At 35.4% G+C, this 24,982-nt stretch overlaps 1 protein-coding gene across 1 annotated transcript in view; it reads left to right on the forward strand.

Moving 5' to 3' along the window:
* ATF6 (activating transcription factor 6) overlaps positions 1-24,982 on the forward strand; it is a 217,558-nt gene that overhangs the window by 30,587 nt on the left and 161,989 nt on the right. The window contains exons 7-9 of the mRNA XM_081306544.1: positions 3,168-3,388; positions 19,974-20,159; positions 21,010-21,101. Of these exons, the coding sequence (XP_081162670.1) occupies positions 3,168-3,388; positions 19,974-20,159; positions 21,010-21,101 (499 nt within the window). The remainder of the gene's footprint in view (positions 1-3,167; positions 3,389-19,973; positions 20,160-21,009; positions 21,102-24,982) is intronic.

Genomic DNA, 24,982 nt, shown 5'->3' on the forward strand with positions numbered 1-24,982 from the left:
TGGAAGTCACATTACTTTATATTGCTGCTAAAAGAATGAGATATGTTCTTGTTCTCAAGAATTCCCTACCCTTGAGTAGTTAAATTTACATAAACAAGTAACAGTTACTCTGAAAACTAGTGAATTAATAATACATGCAGTGTCCTTAGAGAATCTGTTATTCAAAAAAGGTGTTAGTATACATAATATTTTAAGCTCTTACAATGTGCCAGACACTCTTCTAAGTGCTTAAGTACATTATCTTATGTAATCCTTATATCTCTATAAGGATAGTTGAGGATAGATGTATTTCCATTTTATAGGTGAGATAACTGGCATAAATTGTTTATCCAAAGTCAAACAGGTATTCTATTTTAGGTAGAATAGGTATTTGATAAATGTTTGATACATGGTTTGCAATCTGTGAAGAAAGTTGAAAAGGAAGAAGTGACTATCAAAATCAGTGAGTCATACATTGTCAGAATTCTCCAGCATCAAATCCAGCTGCCTTTCATTAAGAGGATTTGCATGTAATGCCAAGGAGGATTTTGAGCATGCTAAAATGAATAAACAGGTTTTTGGTATGTCCTTTTTATCTGTTTCCACACCAGGAACAGTAGTAATTATGTTCCGCTGCTATTAAAAGCCCCAGTCCTTTGCATTGTAGTTTGTGGTCTGGTCAGCATTTAGCAAGTCACCATGAGGATTTTTTGTTCTTGAACACATTTTAGTAGAAATTTATTTCCTTTCATTCCTTCCTGAATGGGAACATGCCTGGAATATATAGGGGATCCTTGTCCTAGTTGCTGGATAACTTGAGAATAGTTGAAACTTCTATGACTAAAGGACTTGATGTACCACATGGGAAAAAAAGGAGCCCTGGTAGAACTTGAGCCACATTTGTTGCACAGACGTTGCCTTGAGAATCCTCCCTCTTTCTCTCCAAGTTGCAGTTCTTTCAATAAGGAGATGGTGATAACTAGACAGAAGACAGGATAAACTTGGATTATTTTTCTTAATTAATTTTTTTTGAGAGAGAGAGAGAGAATTTAATATTTATTTTTTTTAGTTTTCAGCGGACACAACATCTTTATTTGTATGTGGTGCTGAGGATCGAACCCAGCACCGCACACATGCCAGGCGAGCGAGCTACTGCTTGAGCCACAACCCCAGCCCTCTTAATTAATTTTAAGCAATATTACAGCTGCCTGCATGCATTATCTGCCAATCCTTTAAATCTAAAACTGAAGTTAGAAGTCTGATGATTTCTTTGAAGAAATTTAAATCTGTTTCCCTTGTCCTCTATTCTTGGGAGTAGTCCCAAAGTTTTGGGCAGGCATTTTTTTTTAATCATAATTTTTAAACTAAGAGGATATGGAACATTACATCACTTCTCAAAATATTGGTTTAAGTCAGTGGTTTTCAATCTGCGAACTATAGATCCTGGAGTATGGGTCAGACAGAGGGTTGGTAGCCTTGTGACATTTTGCAAGGCATCCTCTAATCCATATTTGTAGCAAGAATTTTCTGTAGATTTTTTTTTAAAGAGAGGGTGATAGAAAGAGAGAGAGAGAGAGAGAGAGAGAGAGAGAGAATTTTTTAATATTTATTTTTTAGTTATTGGCGGACACAACATCGTGTTTGTATGTGGTGCTGAGGATCAAACCCGGGCCGCACGCATGCCAGACGAGCGCGCTACCGCTTGAGCCACATCCCCAGCCCTTTTCTGTAGATTTTAATTGTAATTTCTTACTAAGTATTACTAAAAACCTAATCCTTGGTCTTATGTTTAAATTTATATCTGCTTAGGGGCCATTTCCCCAGTTTGTTTTTATGTCATAATAGAAATGAGTACAAGAGAAAATGAGAAGATAAAAATGTTTAGCAATTATTTAAATAAACTGTATATATTATAAATCTATAAAATTATTTTTAGATCTTTCTTCTTGCTAATTTACTAATTTATCTAGGATAAAATGCTGTTAGTTAAATTCTATTTTTTGTGTGTTTTCTAGGTCATCTGAAACAAAGACATTAATTTTATAACAGTGATCTTTTTTAACCAAGAAAGATGTTCTAAAAAAACAGGTGTTCTAAAACATTATTTTGATTTTTAGTTTTTCCTAATCCTTTGAAATACCAAGCTGAATTTTATGAGCCATGTTAAACTGTCTGAAAGAATAATACTTTTTTTTCCTTAAAGAAGAATTATAAATTTATATGGAAATTTAGTTGCTGGTTGCTATAGTACCTTTAGTTTGCTAGCTAGGCCCAAGCAGCTGTGGATATTAGGCCAGGCTTTCAGCATCTTATAAAATTGGTCAGATCTGAAAGTAAACACTTAGCAGGCAAGTAAAACTTTTAATAGATCAGTGTTATGAGTTATATAAATTTTCTTTAGGGTAATAATACTAGTTCTCAGGTAAGCACAAGTTTAAAATACTGATAAATGTGAAGGCTAAGAAAAGATTTGAAGGCCTTTTTTTTTTTTGGGCAGGGGTTGAAAGAGTTGGTATTATCTACAGGCTTTTAAATTACAGATTTGTGTTTACTGTGTTTATTAGCTAAGAATTCATCTAAAATGGTTTTAACTTTTTTGGTATTTGTAATCCTTATTATTCCATTTTTTCAGTAGCTTTTCAGTATTGTATATGTTTATAATCATATAATTTAAAATATATGGTTCTTTGTATTCAATATAAAATATTTGTTATTTATAATATGAAAAATCCTTATAGCACTAGTACACTTTAGAGGTTAATACTTAGAGAATCTTTCTCTATATAAATAGTAGCAAATTTGATGTGTATGTAGTTGAAAAGGTAAATATGAAAAATACTGCTTTTTATATTTATTTTTTTGTGATGAGGTCTCCCTGTGTTGTCCAAACTGGGCTCCAACTCCTTGGCTCAAGGAATCCTCCTGCCTTAGCTTTTCAAGTACTGGGACTACAGACGTGTATCATCATACCTGTTTTGGAAGTATATTGTTAGTGATAACTCAAAGAGGATGGTTTCATTAAAAACACAATAGCAGAATGTATGGTGCTATTGGTTATGTTTTACTTGCTGGTGTGAAATTCCTCAGTGTTGATCTTAGCTATTATGTCTGCAGAAAAGACCTAGATTTTAAACTGTTTTCCCAGCCACCATAGTTATGCACTCTCTGATTTCTTTTTTCTAACACAGGTCAGACTCTTTTGCTCTCTCAGCCTACTGTGGTACAACTTCAGACACCTGGAGTTCTGCCCTCTGCTCAGCCTGTCCTTGCTGTGGGTGGGGGAGCCACACAGCTACCTAACCAGGTGGTGAATGTAGTTCCCGCCCCTGTGGTGAACAGCCCAGTGAATGGAAAACTTTCTGTGACTAAAACTGTCCTACAAAGTCCCGTGAAAAATGTGGTTTCAGATGTAAGTTTAAAACTTCACCCTTTTTTAATGCCTGATTTCTAAAGTCCAAAAATACCTTCTGCTTTTGTTGTCTTGTTTTTCTGTTTTTAAAAGCTTGTTATATTGTGTGAAATAAAAAAATTGCACATCTAGTGTTAGGTAGAAAATGAGGGTAAGGCTTATTATGTTTGAATCTAAATGAAAAAAATTTTTTTTTCTTAAAATTTTTTTTTCCATGAAGGCAAATGTTAAAGACTGAGGTGATTTGATGAAAAATGAAGTATGCATATCTCCCTCTTCTTTACTACTACTTTAGAACCCTCTCATCACATTCCTCAAACCTCCTCCACCTAATCATCTATTAATATTTTACAGATTCTTTCATGTTTCCTGACTGAAATATTTTTAGCAACTTCCCAGATAAGAGTCTGTGGACAACTTTTTAAGGCAGGTTTTATATTTAGCTTCTCTAGACTTCGTGAAGGGTTTTCAGCACTGCATAATGATATTCCCACGCTTAGGAATTCTGTCTCTTGATAATTATTTGGAACTTTCCTATCTTTGCAAACCTTCAAATTTTCTAGCATGTTGTAGGGATTTGTTGTAACTTATACTTCACAGAGTTTCCTAAGATCTGTTATTCTCTAAAGCCAGTTACATCACTTGCCAGCTAACTTGCTTTCTTTGAAAGTGACTAGAAATATTTTGTTATATATTCCACAGTGAGTGAATATATAACAAAATATCCAGGTCCTAAAATATAATCAAAGTTTCATAATCTAACAGTAGATTCTCTCAAATTTTGACAAGCAAAGCCTATATATTTTCTTTAAAATAAAAATGGATATCACTAGTTGTTAATATTGCTATTTCATCCTTTCTTCTAAAGGACTTTTACAAAATATTTTATGAGTCCAGTGAATATGCTGTTTTTTTTTTTTTATCAGACCGCTCTCTGATCTGCCTATCAGAATTCATTAATCATGGTGTCAGTTACCCATTTAGTTGTGAATTTGCTCTACTATCGCATAAACACAACCACGTAATCTCAAGTAACAATATTGTAAAAACTCATAACAAAGAAATACTGTCTAGTGAGAGTAGAACACCCAAGTTCTAGAAAAGGGTCCTATAGTTTGTGTAAACACTAAAGATAGTGCATGCCAAGACATGGTATAGGCAAATTACTGTCATAACAGAATAGAGAATATGAACAATATGGAATTAGAGTTGACTATTAGTTTATTTTGAGGACTAGAAAAGGTAAGCACAATGCTTACAGCTTAATAGATACTAATGTATAGGATGTGTTTCAGTTGAAGGTGGAACAGTACAAAGCAAGATTTTATTTTAAAATATTTTGTAGGTATGTGGTAAGCATAGGATAAAGAAAGCAAGATTGGAAAAATATGATAGAAGCTGGTTGTTTTATATTTCTTTTCTTTTGGTGTATGGGAAAATTTATAAAATATTGTAAAAGAACAGTGATAAGAAAAATCCTAAAATATTCCATGGTATTTACTATCAAAAAGTTGTACAACCAATAAAAAAAGAGTATGCTTTTCAGAGAAGACTAGAGTTAAGAATGAGGAAAAAGGATATAAGAAAATTAAAAGGATCCCTTTATATTTCCTTTTAATACTCTTTAAATTATGAACTTGAATGTTTCTTATATAATATACCCAAATGAAACTTAACAATAGAAAATATTTGAAGTTAATTTATGTAATATGTTAGGACATTTAAAATATTTTTTAAAAATAATTTGCACATAAAATAAAAAATAGCATGTGTGAAGAAGCCCTGGGTTCAATTCTCAGCACTGCAAAAAAAAGAAAAGGAAAAAAAAAGATAAAGACTAATCAGAACTTTTAAAATATATAGGTCAACAGTATGATATAGTTGTTAAAGACTGTATTCATGCATTTATGACATCCCAATCTTGGACAATCAAGAGGAACATAGCTAGGAGGGGAGGGTGTCTAGAAACTGTGTTATAGGAAGAGGAGTGGTTTAAGGATTGGAATAATTCAGTAATGTAACTTGGGAGAAATCTTCCAAGAAGTGAAGGTTGTCATGTGGAAAATAAGAGCATTTTTCTAGAGGACTTATCTAGAACAAGTGCAGATAAGTTATCTGGAGTTGGAAACCAGAGGAGATCTTTTTTTCTTCTTTTAGATTCAGTATCTAAATAATGAGCATCTGAATATTGGCAATCATCATTGTATGATGCTGACCCATTTATAATCTGGAAACATATTTCAGTTAATTATATGTTGGTATATTAGCCAGGCATATTTTATTAGTTCTTTGATGTGAAAGATCATGTCTCTTCTGCTTTTGTACTCTTAAGAAGGCTCTGAAAATTTATTGAGTAATTTGCTGTCAAAGTTGCATTGACACTGAGGAACTAGGGGATGTGTGAGATGAGAAAGTGTCACACTAATTAGTATTAGCTTGTTTTTAGCAATATTTATTGACTAGCTTTCTAATTACTTTCCAAAAATTAGAATTGACATTATTATAAAAGACTAACTCAGGTACTCTGTGTTTAGTGCTAGAGACCTAAAGACTATCAGAATAATTTTCTAGTCAACTTACATTGAAGTTTTTGTGCTTATTTTCACTTGGCTAGTACATCAGGAAGTGAGCCAAGACTTTTCAGCAAAAGTTTTTTAGTAGAGTTTTGACTATTTATTTCAACTAAAGAAGCACCAGTCTGTCCTATCAGCTGGCCAACACATTCAGGAACTCAAAGTAAATCTCTTCCAGAAGGAGCTGCAGAAGAGAACTTTGATATGCTTATATAGTCTTCTGTAAGTTAGTTGACCTTAACAGTATATGTGCTTGTTGGACTCAAGTCACATTAAATTAGGATAAATTTGAATTAGTATAAATTTCTAATTCACAAAGAAAATTTTTTATCATATTTTTTTTTTGTATTTTTAAACCAAAAGTGTGGAGAAAAAGTTTTAATTCAGAAAAAAAAAATTATCAACCTTGTGGTTTTGTGATGGTGACATGGATACTTTTTTCCTACCTTTTTAAGTTCTTTTGTTTGGCTGGTTTTACTCTCTAGAGGCCTCCTACTGCCATAAGTAGCGTTTTTAGCATACCATATTCTGCAAACTGCATTAAGTGCCACATTTTCTGTTATGAAACAGTTTGCCTGGTTCAAATTATAATTTCACTCTTCCTGCCTTTTACTGGTAAATCTGTTTTGTTTAACAAAACCTCACCTAAGTTTTCAAAAAATATGGTTTGTTTTTGGCTCTGATCCTGATGGAAAAAATGAACGTGATCTCTCATTTCAATTTAGAAATTCTCTATGCAGTTTGTTAATAAATGGTAATCTCAGAACTACAAAGTTGACTTCATAGGAGTGCATGCTTATCTTTCTCTAAAGGGCAATTGAATGTTGCCAGATGCTGAACCAAAGGCTTGAAAACAAGCACTGTGTTTGTGTTTCAATCTGCACTGCATTTACTAGTTCCTCCTACCCACCATAATCCCAAAAGTTTATGAAATGTTACTGCCTTGGTTTGAAGATTATTGAATTACATTATTAGGATTGTTGGGACAAAAGACCAAGAAAACATTGGTTAAATTATACGTATTTCACAGTGGGCTAAGGTGGAACAAAGACTCCTAGTGGAAATCAGGTTTGAACAATGGAAAGAAAATTATCAAGAATTAGAAATAACCTTACATGGGAAGACGATTAAGAGGTACAGACTAAAAGGGTGCAGTGGCACCCGCCTATAATCCCAGTGACTTGGAAGGCTGAGGCAGGGGGTTCACAAATTTGAGGCTAGCCTCAGAAAATTGGTGAGATGCTGCCTCAACATAAAAAATTAAAATTAAAAGGGTGGAGAGTGTAGCTGAGTTGTAGAGTGCCTCTGGGTTCAACCTCTAGTACAACCCCCCCCCCCACCCTTCCCCACCAAAAACAAAAAGTACAGACTATACTGCCAGGAGGTCCTAGGTATTCCTTCTGAACATCTTCCAAACCCTATATCACTTTACATCCTCTTTTCTAAACCTTTGGTTAAAGACTTTGATTCCCCTTTGTTGCCAAAAGACTATCCTTTGGAAGTTTCTGCCTGGGGTCCCACAACCATGATGAAAAGAGAGGTGGTGGTTGGGAAATCCCTTTCCATTGGCCTTTAGGTTTAGAAATGGTGTGAAGGACCATTCTCCAGACATGCCAAATTGGATCTTTGTATTTCTTTTCTCTAGAAAGGGCGTTAAAGAGTTAAGTTTGAGATTTCAGATGTTAGTATTGTTAGCATGGGAGTAATGTGATGTGGGCCCAGGTGGATGCTCTGTATATAGCATTCCTTTTTTTTCAGGGGAAGAATGTGAACTTGAGGAATCTACCATTTTTACCGCAAACAGAAAGCAAGCTTCTTCATTGTCTAAATGCAGGCTTTACCTTATTGTTTGAAGATGCTGGAAACTCTGGAAAATGGCCTGGGAAATAGTGATCAGGGCTTTGCATTCTTAGCATACTCAGTAGATGTGTGTAGGAACAACAAGAGACCCACTAGCAGTGTCTCTCAAGAAACATGAGTCTGTAATAATCTATTTGTAATGCAGAGCAACTCGAAAAAATGAAGAGTGCCTGTGTTCTGTTTCAGAAAAAAAGCAAGCTAAATGTCTATAGAGATTTTGCTTTGTTTTAAGAGTAAGACCCAAGAATAGGGCCTCTGTTTGAGATATGAACTGAATCTTCAGCCTTAAATTATGTGGCTGGCTTATATTTTAGAAGATAAATGATGAATAGACACTTTTTAATAACTGAATTCTTTAACAATGAAAACATTACATTTATGGTATTTCTTTAGGCTGCAAAGTAGATGAATCTATCAGAACCAATTCAACAAGAAAAATTTGGAGATCTAAAAACCTATCTAGAGTTTAGAAAAAATTACTTCTGTGCTGACTACTTTTATTTGCAGAGTTCCTGCTACTACCAGGGACTCTGCAAATAAAGGAAAAACATGCCTTGTTAAAATATTTGCCATTTCTTTTAAATGGAGTTTTGGGGCTTCTAAAAGTTTATCTTGAATAAAGATTTTGGAAGTTAAATTTCATTGTGGTTACAGTAGCTTTGGAAATGGAAGTGAACAGGGTTGCTATCCCTCTCCTGTCCCCTTGTGCATTAGTGCAGATTTTTGTTGTGGCAGCTCTAGCTTCTTTATTTTCTGTTTTTCAGTTTGGCACCCTGATAAAGCTAGCTAATAATCATTTTTAAAGGATATGGATTATATCTTACATAATTAAATACTTTTCTCTCCTTTCTCTGATTGCCTTTCAGTGTTTTTGTTGTTGTTGTTGTTTGTTTTTTTTTGGTACCGGGGATTGAATCCAGGAGTACTTAAACACTAAGCCATAACCCCAGCCCTTTTTATATTTTATTTAGAGACAGGGTCTCACTTTGTTTAGGGCCTCAGTAAGTTGCCGAGACTGGCTTTGAACTCACAATCCTCCTGCCTAAACCTCCCAAGCTGCTGGGACTTCAGGTGCGAGCTACCATTCCTGGCTCTGATTACCTTTCCTGCAGACTTATCCTGGGAATTCATTCTAGGGAGATAGTTCTTAGCAAATAGGTTCCTCTGCCCAGAAGCAGTCATGCAGTGTACTAGTTTTGTGTGCATCTTTTCTGATGCAGTTCTTTTTATGATTATGGAGTTCATTTTGACATGTTCATATATTTATGGAATATGTTTTGCTTCATTAGAATCCCCAGTACTTCTATTTTTTCTCCCCTTTTCCCTTCCACCTGCCTTCCTGTACTTTACAATTCTTCAGGTTATCTTTTCTCCTGTGTATGTTTTTGGCACACCTTTATCTAATGTCAGATGACTGTATTTATGTGGGTTTGTCTCTCTGTCTTCTATTCTGTTCCACTGGTCTTCATGTTTGTTTTGGAGCCAATACCATGCTGTTTGTGTTACTATAGCTCTGTAGTACAACCTGAGGTCCATTATTGTGATGCCTTCAGCATTGCTCTTTTTGCTTTAAGATTGCTTTGGCTATTCTGGATCTCTTATTTTTCCAAATGAATTTTAGAACTGCTTTTTCTAATTTTGTGGAGAATGTCATTGTTATTTTGATGGAGATTGCATTGAATCTGTATGAAATGCTTTTGGTAATATGACCATCTTGATGATATTAATTCTGCCTATCCAAGAACCTGGGAGGTCTTTCTTCTTCTAGGGTCTTCTTCATGTTATTTTTTCAATGTTCTGTAATTTTCATTGTAGATGTCTTCCACCTCCTTGGTTAGATTCCCAAGGGTGTTGTTGTTGCTGTGTGTTTGTTTTGATGTTATTGTGAATAGAACAGTGTTCCTAATTTTTTTTTAGCAAATTTATTTTTGGAGTATAAGAAAGCAATTGATTTATGAGTTTTGATCTTGTATATTGCTATTTTACTAAATTTGTTTATCAGGTCTAAAAGTTGTCTGTTGGAGTTTTTTGGGTCTTCTAAGTATAGAATCATGTTGTTAGCAAATAGAGATAATTTGAACTCTTCTTTACTTATTTGTATTTCTTTAATTTCTCTCTCTTGCCTGTTTGCTCTGGGTAGAGTTTCAAGGACTATGTTGAACAGGAGTGATGAGAGTAGGCAAATTTGTCTTGTTTCTGCTTTTATAGGAAATGCTTTCACTTTTTCTATGTTCAGTATAATGTTGACCTTGGGTTTGTAGTTTTTACAATGTTGAGTTAAGTTACTTCTGTTGCTAGTTTCTCTATTTTTTAAAATATGAGTCAAATGCTTTTTTCTGCATCTATTGAAATAATCAAGTGGTTCATGTCCTTAACTGTTTGCGTGGTGAATTACATTTATTGATTTTTATATGATGAACTAAGTCTGCTTCCCTGGAATGAAGCCCATTTGATCACAGTGCATTATCTTTTTATGTGTTTTTGTATGTGGTTTGTCAATATTTTTAAGAATTTTTGCATATGTGTTCTTCAAAATTATTGGTCTGAAGTTTTCTTTGATGTGTCCATCTGATTTTGGTATTAGAGTGATACAAGGTTGCCACAGTCTGGCTGGGCACAATTCAGGAGCCACTTGTCAAAAGAAATGAACTTTATTTTTAGAACACACACACCTTACCACACAGCTCTTCAGGAATTCCCTCAGAGCCCAACTGCCACCACCGGCTTCCCACAGCCTCTCAACGCGCCCCCCCCCCTCCTGCTCTTGAGGCCAATTGGCTGGGTCGCGTGGGCGGAGCCAAAAAAAGTCCCCCAATGAACAGCTCCGTGGTCTGAAAGGGCCGGGAAACAGCCCAATGAGCATCACCGCAGAGGAGCCAATCAGTTGGCAGCTAGAAGTTTGCTGAGGCCACTGTGAGCCAATCATCAGCTGGCAGCTGGAAGTTTGCTGGGGCCCCCTGGAAGTTTGCTGGGGCCCCTTTGGCTGTGGCTCTCAACATCTCCCCCTCTCTGTTTAAACAACAGGCATGTGGCTTAGGGACCATGCCTGCCTTAGGTTGTCCAATACTACATATGGTCCTTACCCGTCATCGGATGAGCTGACCTTAAGGCGTCAGCCTCCTGTCTTAGGTTGGTACTATTGCAATTGGATCTTACCCGTCATTGACTACTGGTCCAGCATACAGCCACACCTGTGGATAGGTCTTTGTACCAGCGGAGGGTGGGGGGTGAGGTTCTTTGCCTCACCTCTGTCGGCCCCCAAATTTTAGCTGAACGACCATCACAAGCAAAAGAGAGGAGGATACACCAAGCCAATTGATGGTTCCTTTTGGAGAAATTATACCACCAATGACACCATCAGCAAAAATACCCCAACACTACCACAAGTCGCTGCATCAACAGATAGTTCACAGTGCATACAAGTGAGTTCACAATGCATACAAGTGATACATAGTCCAGGCAAGTTCTGCAAGCAGTTCAGTGATGGCTCCTTTTGGAAAAATTGTACCACTGATGACACCATCAGCAAAAATACCCCAACACTACCACAGTTGCTGCACCAACAGATAGTTCACAATGCATACAAGTGAGTTCACAATGCATACAAGTGGTACATAGTCCAGGCAAGTTCTGCAAGCAGTTCAGTGATAGCTATTGCAGAAGCTGTAGATTGGTTTTTATCTTTGTCTTCACCGGCACTGGGATGAAGATAGGAATTCTGGCAATAATGGCTAAAGAAAAAATTATGTAACATTCCAGAAGGCACTAAAAGAAAACAATTTTCTGAACAATTTACATTATCTTGAACAGAATTATTAAATATAATGAAAAGGAAAGGTGAAAGTAAACAAACAGATCTGTTAACCTCCTTTTTTGTTCACATATTAAAACAATCCTCAACAGCTGTTTACCCAATTTAAATTAAACCATTTAAATCACGTGAATAAAAAAAATATTTGGATCCATTTTTTTCATGAGCGCTCATCATATATGATATATGGACATACGTACATACAAACATATAACATAAAACACAAGTGTGCACACATAATACATACAAAACATAACATAATAGTAAAGGCCTTATAACTTTTTACAAGTGAAATTTCCATTGCAATGTTTAAAAACTCTATAGTCAAAAATAGATCTGATCAGCAAAACATTAACCTAGGTCTGTATGAGCTCAAAAAACAAAATAGAACTTCATGATGTGGGAAAGGGCAATAATAAAATAGATATTGAAAAAAGCATCCTGGTTCTGTCGCAGATGTAAGGGTAGCCAAACTGGAGTTCTGGATATCAGCTGTTATGGATTTGAGCCAAATCATCTTCTTTTTGGTCTGTAGAAATCGATTTAGTTAATCTCTTTGGAATCCAAATCGGCTGTTGTTTTCCCTGTAGAAACACACAAACAGACCTCCGACTCCAGACAATCACTGAGTCAGGACCTTAGTTAATCTCTGGAATCCAAATCAGCTGCTGTTCTCCCTGTGGAAACACACAAACAGACCCCCGACTCCAGACAATTACTGGGTCAGGACCTTTCCATTGTCCTGTTAGAATATCCTTCCAAAGTACCTTGGGTTTATGTACATTTTTTGGACACATATGCCTTTCCGCAGCACTAAGTCCTGATGAATCCCAATTTAAAAAGTTTAGAGTAAAAAAGGTTATTTTAAGTTTATCTTTGGGGAATATATACCCCTTCCCAATTCCCTCTTTTTGCTTTAATAAGTACATTTTAATAGTTTGATGAGCTCTTTCAACTATGCCTTGTCCCTGTGGATTGTATGGGATTCCTGTTATATAAGTAATGCCAAATGATGAGCAAAATTGTTTAAAAGAGGTAGAAGTATAACCAGGGGCATTATCTATTTTTAACTGTTTAAAACACAGTGGCAAAATTTTGTAAGCAATGAGCTATAATATCTTTAGTTTTTTCTCTGACATGAAGGGAGCCCATCAAAAATCTGGAAGAAGTATCAACTGTAACATGCAAATATTTTAATTTTCCAAATTCTGGCAAGTGTGTGACATCCATCTGCCAAATATAGTTAGGTATCAGTCCTCTAGGATTGACTTCAAGATTAACTTGTGGTAAAAAGGTCACACAATTTTGACATTGTTTTATTATTTGTCTAGCTTGTTCCTTAGTTATTTTAAAATGCTTTTGTAAAGTATTAGCATTGACATGGAACTTTTTATGAAAATTTGTAGCTTCTTCTAGTGTAGAGAAAATATGTATGTCATGTGTAGTTTTATCTGCTAAATCATTGCCCAAACTAAGGGCTCCAGGTAATCCTGTATGTGCCCTGATATGTCCTATAAAGAATGGATCTTTTCTGTCCCAGATTAGACTTTGTATAGTGTAAAGCAAAGAGAAAACAGTAGAGGAAGGGGAAATCCTACCAGCATCTTCAAGGGATACTATAGCATTAACTATATACTGACTATCGGAAAATAAATTAAATACAGAATCTTTAAACATCACAAAAGCTTGTAATACTGCATTAAGCTCTACCTTTTGAGCTGATTGTTTGGGTACTAAAAATGTAAAAGTTTGATCAGGTGTAACTATTGCTGCTGTACCATTATTTGACCCATCAGTGAATATATTTGGAGCATTCATGATAGGTGTTTTTCTTGTCATTTTTGGAAAAATTACAGGATGCAATGACCAAAAAGACAATAAAGGATTAGATGGTAAGTGGTTATCAAATGAAACATTAGATTTACACATGATTATTGCCCAAGTATTTAACTCATTAGCTAACTCATCAATTTGATCCATAGTATATGGAGTAATAATTTTATTGGGAGAAATTCCAAACACTCCCTTTGCTGCTTTTATTCCTTTGAATATTGTCCTACAGCCTCAGGATACCTAGTAAGAATAGTGTTAGGAGAATAAGATAAATGTATCCATAATAATGGACCTTCTTGCCAAAAACTCCTGTAGGAATATTTTTTGTTGGTAGTACAATAAATAATAAAGGCAAACTTGTATCAATTCTATCCAAATGCATATTTTCCATATATGTTTCAATGATTTTTAATGCCTTTCTTGCTTCAGGCATTAACATTCGGGGTGAATTTGGATTTGATGGACCTTTTAGGATATCAAATAAAGGTCCCAATTCTCCTGTTGGTATACCTATATAAGGCCTTATCCAATTTATGTCTCCTAATAACTTTTGAAAGTCGTTAAGTGATTTGAGTTGATCTACTCGTATTTGAATTTTTGGTGGATGGACCATGGTTGAGGATAATAGAACTCCTAAATAATTAATTGGAAAATTTAATTGTACTTTATCTATTCCTATCTCTAGATTATAATTTTTTAATAAGTTTGTAAGTGTGGCATAACATTCTAGCAATGTGTTTTTATCTTTGTGTGCGAATAATACATCATCCATATAGTGAAATATTTGTAGTTCAGGATTTTGATTTCTAAGTGGCTGGATTACTTTATTAACATAAATTTGACACATAGTTGGGCTGTTAGCCATCCCTTGAGGGAGTACTTTCCATTCATATCTCTGATCAGGACCTTCATGATTCAGTGCAGGGATAGTAAATGCAAAACGTCGACTATCCTCAGGATGAATTGGAATTGAAAAAAAAACAATCTTTAATATCTATAACTAAAACATACCAGGTTTTTGGCAAAGCAGACAATTGAGGAATCCCCGATTGAGCAGGTCCCATAATAACCATCTCATTATTAATGGCTCTTAAATCTTGCAATAATCTCCATTTACCAGATTTCTTTTTGATGACAAAAATGGGAGTATTGTGGGGAGTTACAGAAGGTTGTATATGTCCTTCCGCTAACTGTTGTTTGACCAGGTCGTGGGCTGCTTGTATCTTTTCTTTAGTGAGGGGCCACTGAGGAACCCATACTGGTCTTTCTGATTTCCAAGTAATTTTTATTGTCTCAGTGGCCCTTTCTGAAAATTCAACCCATGTCTGTCCGTTCCTTGATCTATTTGTATTGGTGCTGCTATACCTTGTTCTTGTTTTTCTAATCTTTTTCCTTTCCTAAAACCTTGTCTAGTCATAATAGTGGGTGCATTTTGGTTGATGTTATTTGTTAATGTCAAACCTAATTGATCTAGGACATCTCGTCCCCATAAATTTACGGGAAGATGATATTTTTTCCTCTGTCTGACTAGCTCGAGAGACCTTCTTTTTTACTTGAATTTTTTTCTCTGTCTGACTAGCTCGAGAGACCTTCTCTTTTACTTGAATATTTCTACTATAACTATAATACAACCCAACAAGATAACGCCAAACAAAACTGAAACAGAATGAAACAAAATTGGAACAACAGAAAATCATTATAGCCTTTCTATCCTCCTGAAATGTTCATCCGTCCTTTCTCCCTATCTGTTCCTCAGATGTGAGCGGTTTTTCTTCCATCTTACACATCTCCAGGGACAGGCAACTTAAAACAAAAGTGAAGCAAAAGAAAAGAAGAATCTTAAAATGGCTACCCATCCTCTCACCCTGCCCTCAGGGGCGAGTAGTTTACCTTATCACTTACCCTCAGTCATTCCCCTTGCTGGCCACCAAATGCCGCATTCTGGCTGGGCACAATTCAGGAGCCACTTGTCAAAAGAAATGAACTTTATTTTTAGAACACACACCACACCACACAGCTCTTCAGGAATTCCCTCAGAGCCCAACTGCCACCACCGGCTTCCCACAAGCCTCTCAACCCCCCCACCCCCCCCACCCCCCGCTCTTGAGGCCGATTGGCTGGGTCGCGTGGGCAGAGCCAAAAAAAGTCCCCCAAAGTCCCCCAATGAGCAGCTCTGTGGTCTGAAAGGGCAGGGAAACAGCCCAATGAGCATCACCGCAGAGGAGCCAATCAGTTGGCAGCTAGAAGTTTCCTGGGGCTGCTGTGAGCCAATCATCAGCTGGCAGCTGGAAGTTTGCTGGGGCCCCTTCAGCTGTGGCTCTCAACAGGCACACTCCTAAATTCTGGTGGGACTGCAAATTGGTGCAGCCAATATGGAAAGCAGTATGGAGATTCCTTGGAAAACTTGGGATGGAACCACCATTTGACCCAGCTATCCCTCTCCTCTGTCTATACCCAAAAGACTTAAAAAAAACAGCATACTACAGGGACACAGCCACATCAATGTTTATAGCAGGACAATTCACAATAGTTAAATGGTGGAACCAACCTAGATGCCCTTCAGTAGATGAATGGATTAAAAAAAGTGGCATATATACACATTGTAATATTACTCAGCAATAAAAGAGAATAAAATCATGGCATTTGCAGGCAAATGGATGTAGTTGGAGAAGATAATGCTAAGTGAGGTTAGCCAATCCAAAAAAAAACAAATGGTGAGTGTTTTCTCTGATATAAGGTGACTGACTCATAGTGGGTTAGGGAGAGGGAACATGGGAGGAATAGATGAACTCTAGATAGGGCAGAGGGGTGGGAGTGGAAGAGAGAGGGCAGAGAGTTAGCAATGATGGTGGAATGTGATGGATATCATTATCTAAAGTAGATGTATGAAGACATGAATTGGGGGCTGGAGAGGTGGCTCAAGTGGTAGCGCGCTCGCCCTGCATGCATGTGGCCCGGGTTCGATCCTCAGCACTACAAATAAAGATGTTGTATCCGCTGAAAACTTAAAAAAAAAAAAAATTAAATATTAAAAAATTCCCTCTCTCTCTCTCTCAAAAAAAAAGACATGAATTGGTGTCAACATACTTTATATACAAACAGATATGAAAAATTGTGGTATGTATGTGTAATAAGAATTGTGATGCATTCCACTGTCATGTATTTAAAAAAAAAAAAAGAAATTAAAAAAAAAAGCAGCATGGAACCATTTTATAAGTACGTTTGGGCTTGGAGGGTGACCTTTAACCTTGGCCCTTCTACTCTCTAACAGTAAATCCAATAATGAGGCTTATTTTAAGGAATTTTAAAAACTGTAGTAATTTCAACAAATGGAGATGATTTAAATATTTTATGAAATGTCAAAATAATAGAAATCCTATAGTGCTGTTCTCATTGCATGCCAAAGATGATTATGACGCATCATATGTGCAAAAATCAGTTTACCAAACAGAATTTACAGAGTAGCCTGGCGCAGTGGCGCATGCCTGTAATCCCAGCTGCTTGGGAAGCTGAGGCAGGAGGATCTCCAGTTCAAAGCCAACCTCAGCAAAAGCAAGGTGCTAAGCAACTCAGTGAGACCCTGTCTCTAAATAAAATACAAAATAGGGCTGGGGATGTGGCTCAGAGGTCAAGTGCCCTTGATTCTATCCCTGTTTCCCCTTTCCCTACCAAAAAAAAAAAAGTCCTTTTTTTCTTGTAGAGTTAAATAACTCTCTCCTCCAGCAACATCACACAGTACATAAGTGTTTAGTCTAAAAAATCATATAACTTTTTAAAAATAATTTAATGTTTATTCGGATAATTGAACATAGGTTGCTAGAAATGAAGTTGGAAGCCTATATTCTTTGATTCCTGTGGTTTTCCTTTCCCTTCTGTTTTTTTTTTGTTTGTTTATTGAGTAATTTCAGGACTATTATAATGAATCTTTTTCTGTGTGAAAAATGAATATTTTACCACGGGGGGTTTTCTTTCTTTCTTTCTTTGGTAAGAAGCATATGGATTGACAACCTTTAAAACTTTAGTATTGCATAATATGCAGGTTCTTTTCTTGTTTGTAGAAATACCCAATTCTTGTTTGAAATTTATTAAACAGTGTGCCATCTGTATGCCTCCCCAGATTCCATAGGTTATGTGACCTTTAAAAACAGGTTGGCTTTGACCTAACTTTTAGTATGAACTCTTCCATTTGGAACCTTCTTTTTTGTGTACTTGTTCAGTGCTCTGTGTACTTCAGCACTCTGTTATTAAGTATTAATTATGGACACTGGCATTCTCAGGAATAATGACAATAACTAAAAATAACATTAGACTGAACAGAGTGGTATTTTCCAGAGAATAGTATAAAATTGGTGAATAATCAATCCAGCAGCAGCTTGCTGCTGCTCTGTGTGTATATGTGTGTGTGTGTGTGAGAGAGAGAGAGAGAGAGAGAGAGAGAGAGAACATTATTGAAGAGTGGGATAGTTGTTACCCAGGGGAAATTTTTATAGATGATGGTTGTAATCATATAATTAGCACACTTGTGAAGTTAAAAAAGAAAAAAAAAACACCCCTTTTTGATACTTCATATAACATTTCTTGTAGGTTATGATTGAGAGATTGTTGACAGTACTTGGTGATGGGAGATCACATGATTGGTTCTGGCATACCTGTTTCTAGGAAATGTATTTGGATGGGAATTGTGTTACTATTTTAAAACAAATTGATGTGAAATTTTTAAATTTACTGATTGAGTTATGGAACACCCCACAGTAGGATATTTATTTTTTTAAAGTCCATTCCAAAGTACATAGAAGTCAATATTTTAGGCATCTGTATACTTAACACTAATCAATTTAAATATTATTCTCTGGTGCTTTTTTATGGATTTAATTTTGTTACCTCTTTCCCTTAATACCCCTGCCCCTGAATTAGACTAATGTTATTATAATGGTTTCTATAACTTAGTTTAGAAAACTTAACAAAAATAACTTGGTTTAATTAGTTTTTATTATGGTAGATATTGTGGGTATCAAACAAAAAAGTATTATCAGACATAGTTTTGGTTTCCAAGGTTGAAAAGCTAGGTAAAGTGAACATTCTTAAAATAGTTGAGACCATTGGAGTGTTCTGGTGTATCTTCCAAATAATAAGGAATAAGATGTTCAGAGAAAATTTAAATATCAAATAAGGATAATTGGAATTTAGAGGGACCTTAGAACAAAGTCAGTAGAGGAGATGACATCCCAAATAGGAACAAACAGTATTAATAAAGAAATCATTTAGACATGTGAGGAGATTATTAAGTAGCCTTAAATGAGAAGATTGAAGGATGTAGCATGAATGGTTGTATAGTTAGGGCAAAAAGTATCCTTAGGTAGGGAGTGATCACATTAGGGAAGGATTTGAAAATAAAAGTGGGTAGCTGGGAAGTATGAATAGCTTGTCTTTGCAATGGATTGGTAAGATAAACATTTGGAGGGTTGTTTTAGAATTGGTGGACAAGATAAAACCAAAGACAATTCAAATAGGCATCTATTGCAGTAGTCTGGGTAAGTTAGTGAGTGCCTGTGTTAAGAGAATGTTAGTGGAAAATAGGAAGGGATAACTAAGACACATATTTACTGGAAGAAAGTTGGTCATTAACATATATTTCACACATTATTTGGTGAATAAATGAGGGATTGGGAGTGGGAATGAATATAGAGAATAAAAGATATAATAATGATCATTTCCTCCTTTATATTTTGAGAAATACTATTGATAGAAGATGGATAGATTTTTTAAAAATCTAGGTAGAGGGAAATGTGTTCACTTTTCACATACTGAATTTGGATTCTACAAGTAGAAGTAGTCTTATAAGTAATTGGATATATGGGTTTGGAGCATAGTCAATTAATTTAGGGACAGAGATGTTGATTAAAGATGTATATATCATTGGTCCTCTGTATCTTTGTGTTCCATATTCAGTTGATTTAATCAACTGAGATAGAAAACATTCAGAAAAATATTATTTCTGTGTTGTACATAAATAGACTTTTTTTCTTTGTTATTATTTCCTAAACAATATGGTACAATGGCTACTTACACATTATACTGGATATAATAAGTAATCCAGAGATGGTTTACAATATACAAGAGAATGTGAGTAGGTTATATGCAGAAACTAAACTATTTTATATAAGGGTCTTGAGTATCTGCAGATTTTGGTAACTGGGGAGTATTGAAACCAGCTCCCCGTGAATACTGAGGAGTGACTGTGTATGCTTATGTATTTAAAGGAACTTTCTAAGGGAGTGTCTAAAGAGAAAATTGGAAGATCAATAAATAAGCTTTAGGAACACTTCAGAAGAAATTATTTAACATTTAGGTTCCCAAAAGCCTTGTTTCATCTTTTGATTTTTATTTACTTAGTTTGAACAGTACATTTTAAAAGCTGTTTTAAGATATAGTTTTAAGCAATATATCCCAATCTATTTTGATCTGATTCTGAAATCATAATATTCTGATTTTTCCTAACTTTTCCTAGATTGCTGTGCTAAGGAGGCAGCAACGTATGATAAAAAATCGAGAGTCGGCTTGTCAGTCACGCAAGAAAAAGAAAGAATATATGCTAGGGTTAGAGGCTAGATTAAAGGCTGCCCTTTCAGAGAATGAGCAACTGAAGAAAGAGAATGGGTCACTGAAACGGCAATTGGACGAAGTTGTATCAGAGGTGAGTGTGATGGAGCTTGCTAAGATGGGTTAAAGTTGTTTTTTCTTATAAATTAATAAACTTTTACATCTTAAATGATATAAAACAATAGTGCCAGGAAAACAAGGGTACGATAAGTCCAAAAACATTTTTCAGTAAGGATAAAAAATTTGAAAGATAATCTTTTGAACTGTACTTCCCAATCTATTTACAAGTCTACTTTTCTTGGGTTACTTCTAACTCATTCATTACCTTAGTACCTTCTATACTCCTGGATAGTCCTATGAGGGCTTCCCTCTTAAAAAAGAAAATATAAAATAAAATGTTATCTTTTCTCTGACTGCCTGCACTGCTTTTTGCCTTCGGTTGTCATACTTGTCCCAGGGTTAATCATCTCTCCTCAGTTCTGTTCGTAAGTCTGCTGCCTTAGGATTTCCCACTGCAGTGGAGTTCTGAACCAAATAGATACCTGTTTAGTGGGATTTCTTATATTGTTTTTTCTATCTTAACGCCTGAGCACATGGTAACACTCCAGTGCATTGGTGAAAACAGTGATTTTAAAGACAGGGAGACAGACTACAGAAGTGTCTCAAAATTCTTTGGGGATTCATGAAAATATAAAACTATTGAATTCTCTGCTCTATTTGTTTCTCTTTGACTTCTCTCTTTTGGAAAAGAAATCTTGGAAGGCTCTACTTCAGTATTTCAAAAAGAACTATTTTCTCAACTTTTCAGTTTTGTTTTTGTTTTTAAATAAGAAAAGGCATTCATATAGCTAGTAAAGAGGAAAGATTTTTTTTTTTTTTTAGATAATGCTTTTTGTGAGATTGATGTGTAGTTTAATTGTATTTCATATGGTCATTTCCTTTAGAACCAGAGGCTTAAAGTCCCTAGTCCAAAGCGAAGAGCTATCTGTGTCATGATAGTATTGGCATTTGTAATACTGAACTATGGACCCATGAGGTAAGTATGTAGCTATTTGTTTTGGATAATAATGCTAAAAATTGGAATACTCATTGTTTGTTATTCTTTAGCTCTAGTAATAATCTAGAGATAAACTGATTTGTTTAAAACAAAATCAGCATCCTAGATACGTAAAGAGTAATTGTACAGGAGCCATACCTTCAAATATATCATGATCCAACTGAGAGAAGAGACATGTAACTATGGTATAATATGGTGAGTATAATTACTGCAGTATGAACAAAGCACTGAAAGAACATAAATGAGAGTGCGGGTTCTTAGGGTGACAGTTTATGACATATTGATAAGTGTAACAGCACATTTTTTTGTTGAATGATTGAATGACAAGGAAAATCCCCAATGAGGAATCTGAACTTTGAAGTGTAATGCCAGTTTTCCAGATGGAAAGTTTGGGAAAGACATGTCAAGTAGGGGAAACAGCACGTTTAAAGGCACCATGATGAAATGGTATGACGTTTTCAGAAAAAAATGAAAAGTTTGGTGTCTCTTATACATACAAGGAGTGTGCATGAGCCTCTTGGGCATTTGTGGAGCCAGATAATGAAGGGTACTTTTATACAATGAGAAATCCCTAAGTTTTTAGGCAGAGGGTAATGTAATTAGCTTTGTGTATCTGGGAGATGACTGTGAGGGTTATATTGAGAATGGACTGGATCAAAGGCAGAGACAGCATTAGAATACCTTTGCTTTAATTCAGGTAATTATTGAGAGTCTAAACTTGAACCATGGTTATCAAGGATGGACTATATCAGATACAGACTCTGAGATTTAATACCTGGTACAATGAAGACATGAGGAAGAAAAAAAGGGAAATTAAAGATAATTCCAAAATTTCTATCTTAAGAGACTGAACGGTGATACAGTTATCTGAAATAGCAATCAGAAACATGGACAATTTATGATGACGACACAGTTTTTATTTTTAGCATGGGAAGTTTGGGACAGTGACTGAATACTGACATTACCATTATAGACACATAGATAGATAGTGGTAGTGGAGTAAATGAGATTATCCAAGGAGAACGATAGACAAAGGAGAGTAATAAGAACATGAACAGGGGCTGGAGATATAACTCAGTTGGTAGAGTGCTTACCTAGCATGCATAACACCTTGGGTTCAATATCCAGCACCACCAAAAAAAAAAAAAAAAAAAAAGAACATGAACAGTAGAACAAGAAAATCAGAGCAAACAGGGTTAAGGACAGAATCAAAGAAATGGTTTTCTCAAGCTAAGATAAAAAGAATTTCAAGGTGGTCTTGGGCAATGGTATCTCATGCTACTGAGAGTTTGGGAGAGGCAGAAAATGGAATTTGATAATTAACAGGTCAATGGTAGTCTTGAACAGCAGATTTATTAGGGGTAGACGTGGAGTCTAGCTTAAAGTTATTTGAAAACTGAAAGGAGCTATGAGTTGAATAATTTTCTCTCTCTTTATTATTAGGCAGTGTGGGGGATTGAGTCCAGGGGTGCTTTACCACTGAGCTAAACTCCCAGCTGTTTTATTTTTTATTTTGAATAGGGTCTTGCTAAGTTGCCAAGGTGAGCCTCAAATTTGTGATCCTCTTGCCTCAGCCTCCACAGTAGTTGGGATAATAGGCCCGTGCCACCATGCCTGGTGAATAATCTCTTTTTTATTAATGAAGTTAGTTATGAAGATTATCAAGCTGTAGAAAACTAGAGAAAGTTGTTATAAACCCACTTAAACCCATTATCTAGCTTCAGTAATTATCAACATTTTGCCAGTTTTCCTGAAAAGACTTTAAGAAGTCAAGACAGTGAGTATGGACTATCCTTTTAAGAACTTTGGGGTAAAAAGGTGGTAAGAAAATGGCAGGATTAAATAGTTTCTTTTAGGCTATAAGAAACTTTATGAATGCTCATTTAGTTTTTGGTTAATTTTTAGTGAAATTTACTTCTTAGAAATCATTATGTCTTTAAAACTAATTATGTTATCTTCCTTTATTTTTCTCTCCCTGCTGCAAGCCTGCAACCAGACTTAACTGTCCTAATTCTTGACCTATTTGTCCTATGATTTAGTTTTCAAATCCTCTCCTGGCTCCAGTTCCTCTCAAACTGACTTGCTTCAGTGCTCAGCCTTACTAAAGGCTTTGTGCTTGTCACTGATGATCAGTGTACATGTTGGAAGGTGATATCCTGGTATGAATGCATTTCCTCAGGTATATTCTGACCTATGTAGAATGTAGTGAAATTCTTACTTCCTGAGAGTTCCCCCTCTTTATTTTTTCCATGCAGCCTTATATCATTGGCTCTATCACTGAGTCAACCCTTTTTTATTTTGAGACACTGTCTCACTAAGTTGCCCAGGCTGACCTTCAACTTGAGATCCTCTTGCATCAGCTTCCTGAATTGCTAAGATTATAGGCATGTATCACTGTACTGGGCATAAGTTGACTCTTTTTTTTTTTTTAAGAGTGTATTATTAACTAAAATTCTGTATCTTCTCCACAGGTTTGATAGCTAGCTTAGGTCACTCCCATTTTATTTCTGGATAGCATCTGAAAGCTAGTATAGCTTTTATTTTATTTTATTTTATTTTTTTTATTGTTGGTTGTTCAAAACATTTCATAGTTCTTGATATATCATATTTCACACTTTGATTCAAGTGGGTTATGAACTCCCATTTAGTATAGCTTTTATATTAAACTTTTGTTGTCATTTGGTATCGGTACAACTCTCTAGAGCATTTGATATTTCATCATGTAATCACCAGAGACCCATATACTGTTTTTTTTTTTTTTTTTTAGAGAGAGAGTGAGAGAGGAGAGAGAGAGAGAGAGAGAGAGAGAGAGAGAGAGAAAGAGAGAGAGAATTTTTAATATTTATTTTTTAGTTCTCGGCGGACACAACATCTTTGTTGGTATGTGGTGCTGAGGATCGAACCCGGGCCGCACGCATGCCAGGCGAGCGCGCTACCGCTTGAGCCACATCTCCAGCCCCCCATATACTGTTAAATGAATGAACTAAGATAATTCATTTTGAAAATGTCATAAATTTCTGAGTTTATCTATTTTTAAAAATTCACACTGTACTAGACATGTTATATAGGATATGCAAAAATGACACCTGGAATAAACATTTGAATTATTAAAAATATTTTTACTACATTCTTCATTATATGCCATTGACATTTTGCCCATATTCTTCATTTAAAGTTATTCTGACATTTTAATTTTTGTGTTTGTCTCTTGGTTAATAAAGGAGAAAAGAAACATGCTAATCTAAACTTTATCCTCCTGAGTTAGGAAGTTGAAAATAAATTCTGCAAATAAACAGAGCCAAATTTCTATATAGTGAATACCAGGAAGACTTAAAACAAAGCATGTTATACTGGTATTCCCCAGTATCAAGGAAGACTCCATGGCTATAGGACATTTGGTAGAACTTCTCCAGCTATACTTAAGGCTAACTATCCAAGTTGTCTCTCTTTAAAAAATTATTTACATATTTAATTGACACATCATCATTGTACATATTTATAGAGTACAGTGTGATATTTCAAGGTATCAGTACAATGTATAATGATCATATTAGGGTTATTGGCATATTTGTCACCTGACACATTTACCATTTGTGCTGAGAGCATTTAAGATCCTTTCTACTAGATATTTTAAATTATACAATTAATTGTCATCAAACACAATTACCGAATGTGCTTTAGAACATTAAAAGTTATTTCTCTTATCCACTTATAACCTTGTACTAAATTACCATCTCTCGATCCCTCCTTCTCCTTCCCATCCTCTAGTAACTATTTTTTGACTCTCTACTTCTATAAGATCAACTTTTGTGTGTGTGTGTGTGTGTGTGTGTGTGTGTGTGTGTGGTACTGGGGATTGA

This window comes from Spermophilus citellus, assembly GCF_964194105.1.
Source record: "Spermophilus citellus genome assembly, chromosome: 9".
In the NCBI taxonomy this organism is placed as follows: Eukaryota; Metazoa; Chordata; class Mammalia; order Rodentia; family Sciuridae; genus Spermophilus; species Spermophilus citellus.